This window comes from Benincasa hispida, chromosome 5 (assembly GCF_009727055.1).
Source record: "Benincasa hispida cultivar B227 chromosome 5, ASM972705v1, whole genome shotgun sequence".
Lineage (NCBI taxonomy): Eukaryota > Viridiplantae > Streptophyta > Magnoliopsida > Cucurbitales > Cucurbitaceae > Benincasa > Benincasa hispida.
In genome coordinates, this window is record NC_052353.1 from 42,454,629 (window position 1) to 42,458,173 (window position 3,545).

General features: G+C 44.9%; 2 protein-coding genes across 2 annotated transcripts; both read right to left on the minus strand.

The window, feature by feature from the left end:
* Nucleotides 1–1,560: 1,560 nt before the first annotated feature.
* On the minus strand, nt 1,561–2,271 carry LOC120077340 (gibberellin-regulated protein 14-like). The gene has a single exon (XM_039031222.1). The coding sequence runs from the start codon at nt 2,269–2,271 to the stop codon at nt 1,561–1,563; it is 711 nt and encodes a 236-aa protein (XP_038887150.1).
* Nucleotides 2,272–2,767: 496 nt separating this feature from the next.
* On the minus strand, nt 2,768–3,238 carry LOC120077341. The gene has a single exon (XM_039031223.1). The coding sequence runs from the start codon at nt 3,236–3,238 to the stop codon at nt 2,768–2,770; it is 471 nt and encodes a 156-aa protein (XP_038887151.1).
* Nucleotides 3,239–3,545: the final 307 nt, after the last annotated feature.

Sequence of the window (3,545 nt, forward strand, 5' to 3'; positions counted from 1 at the left end):
AAACCCTAACCCAGTTGGCTCAAAGATAACTGGAGGTGGCACAAATTTTGGATTGGACTTTGTTGGGGCGAAGGAATGGAGTGAGGGAGGTTCTAATCTATGAATATGGGTTTTTGATGCATTTGCTCAAGACTCCCTTCTGGCTGGGCTATTCGTGAGTCACGAAAAAATTCAAGTTCAGGCTGCGCTTCTTCAGCCAAAGCTTCTGGCTCAGCTCCACATTCTTCATTCTCTGAAGCTTCACCGTTGTGTTCAACTACCATGACGCGTCTTTTCTTGGGGGGTGCATTTTGTTGGTCGAGGTCTACGTGCCACTTCTTTGACAGGTAAGGCTAGTTGATGCTGTAATCCTCAAAGGAGATGCCTTACTACCTTTATGTCTATCAGACCATCGGCTGCTTCATATTCATCCCCCAGAGGGATGCCCCCGCATTCGCATAACGCACAGATCAGCCACGGAAAATATAGTTTCCTTCGAGGCTTGTTCTTGATGGCCTTGATCTGGTCCCGTATAATCCTCCCAATATCTAACGGGATGTATTGCATTATGGAGTAAGTGGCCAGGACGCGTTCTCTGGATAACGTTTCATCATGCGTTGTAGGCATGATGCTGCGTTTGATTAAATAATACCACATGTTAGCGTCTGGGTTCAGATTCCTGGAAACCAGAATCTTTGATCCATTCCTTGATGTCTGCCACTTACTTCTAGGTTTGGCCACTGTCTTCAACGCATCTTCCAATTGACCAGGCATTGGTTGCTCTAAGATGCAGTTTCCTTCTGCGTCAGGATTACTATTCAAGTTGAACACTTCATTTATCTTGTCTGTCGAGAAGCGCACTAACACCTCTTCCACGAAGGCGGTGTTCTTTTCCATGTGGAATTCGTTGTTGTAGAACGCACAGACAAGGTTGGGCCAGCTGCAATCATGCCAACTGCAGAATTGATTCCACTCTAGTACGTTGATGGTTTCCGTGATATAGACTGGAAATGGGTGGCGTTCAGGGAAGAAGCCTTTCTCTACTAATATGTCACTAAATTGACGCTTCCTTCCTGTGGTTCTCTTAGGTAACGCCGCCGTTACCTCGCGTTTCCCTGTCGCGTGTTCTCTTGCCTCTTTAGCCAATTCTCTTAACTCATTCTCCAACTCCTTTTGGAGATTGGTTTTCCTTCACCCTTGTCTCGCGGGCGCATATTCTTCCAATTCATTTTTCGATGCGTTGTGCCTTTTTTTACGTGTTGCACCCTCAGGTCCGGGTGCAACTTCTTTTTCTTCTTCTTCTTCCTCCAGTATCGACCTTCTCTTCCTTGATACTCTCTTTGATTTTATAGGCCCTTCATCCACGTCAGATGGGCGTGGCTGCAATGCGTCGGGGCCAACTCTTCTTTCTCTACTTTCTTCTTCTCTTCATTCATTCTCTCCCCTTTCTTCATTTTCTATCTCTTCTTCTAGCATCGCTGCATATCTTTCTGTTTCATCCAACTCGAGTAATGCGTTTGGTGGATCTGAACGCATCACTTGAGTTTCTTTTTGCTCTTGGTTGAGCGATGCTAGAATAGCTCAAAATACTTCCTCTTCATCACGTGTTGCTAACTCTGCCAAGTCTTCAAGGTTATGCTCTGACGTAGGACTGTTAGAGGTTGGGATAAATGGAGTGAATGGCAGGGTGCCCACAGGGGTGTGAGGCATCCCCAGAGAGGATATTAGGATGGGTGAAGGTGATGGCTGGTTAGACGTGTCTAATTCCACTGGGTAAGTTATGGCTAAGGGTTCAATGGATAGAAGGGAAGGTGGACGCACCACTGTAGATGGTGCGATATAGGCATAGGTAGGAAGGGGTTCATGCGTTGCACCCACCAAGGTTATGTTCGGGATAAATGGTGGTGGGGCAGGCTTGGTATAAGGTTTGGACGCGACCATAGGTGACGGATGCATCCTGGTCTTGGCTGGTGTCTTTACCCTTGGTTTAGGGGCAGACTTGGGTTTTTTTAGGGTTTTAGCCCTAGGTAGAGAAGTTTTGGCCGGAGGGTTTACAGGTTTGTTGGAGCTCTTGGCCAAAGCTTTCATGGAGGTGGAAGGAGGTGTAGGGGCAGCCAGACGCTGAGCAGAGGTAGCACTGCCGTAAGAGGCTTTCGATTGGGTAGGGACGGAGGTTGATTTCCTAGGGCTAAGTGGTGGTGAACTCAAAAATGAAGAGAAGGAGAAGGAACTTACTGGTGAATCGTTGCCTAGGCTGTAGCTTTGGTTCTGAGAATCTGAGCCGGACGACATTGTTCACCGAAAATGCTGAGCGAGAAAGGAAAATGGAGGTTTGGTGGATCTGAGGTTCTAAGGTTTCTAAAGAAATGGAGGTTAGTAGGCGCAATGAAGGAGAAGAAGAAACGGTTTGATTCGAGTGAGGTTTTTGTAGGGGAAGAGGATGATCGTGGCTGACGTCAGGCGGTGCCTGACGTTTGCAATTAATGCAAAGTAGAAGGGTCACCTCATTTAGCCAAAACACTCGAGTGTTCTGTGTTTTTGAGACGCGTCCCTTCAACTGCCCCCTGGTCTAACGCGTCCAATGTTTCAGTTTTAATTATACATAACTTTTCTAAAAGAAAAACAATTCCAAATTTTGTAAAGGCAAAACAATCAACTTAAAACCTTCAAATAACTAAACTAACAAATTCAAACATAACTTAAAATACAGAATGCAAAAGAATAAGGTTGAGAGAGGCGTCCCTGGAAGATGTGGCATTACAACCGCAGAGATGCCTTGACGCGAGCTTCAAGTTGTCTTGTGTAGCGCAAGAGATGACTTTTGGCGTTCCACTTCGTCTTCAAAGTATGGCTTAACCCTTTGGCCATTTACTTTGAATGCATCAGTGCCATCTTTTCGCATTAATTCCACAGTACCGTAGGGAAAGATCATTTTAATTATGAAGGGCCCGGACCATCTACATTTCAATTTCCCTGGAAACAGATGCAAGCATGAATTGAATAATAAAATTTTCTGACCGACAACAAGTATCTTCTTGCTGATCCGTTGGTCGTGCCAACGCTTTGTCTTTTCCTTATAGATCTTGTTGTTTTCATATGCGTTCATTCGCCATTCTTCGAGCTCGTTGAGATGAAGCTTGCGTTGAATGCCTGCCGCATCCGGATTCATGTTCAACTTCTTTACTACCCAAAATGCCTTATGCTTCAACTCTACAGGAAGATGACATGCTTTACCAAATACAAGTGAGTAAGGAGACATACCTATAGGCGTTTTGTATGCAGTCCTGTAGGCCCAGAGTGCTTCATCCAGCCTCTATGCCCAATTTTTCCGCGTTGTGCTGACAACATTTTCCTAAATTGATTTGATTTCTCGATTTGAAATTTCTGCCTAGCCATTTATCTGAGGGTGGTAGGCGGTAGCAATCTTGTGCCTGACATTATATTTTGCAAGTAATTTTGAAATGATGTGATTGATAAAATGCGTACCTTCATCGCTTATCAGAGCTTTCAGTGTTCTATAGCGTGTGAAAATATTCCTGATAAGAAATTTAGATACAGTAGACGCG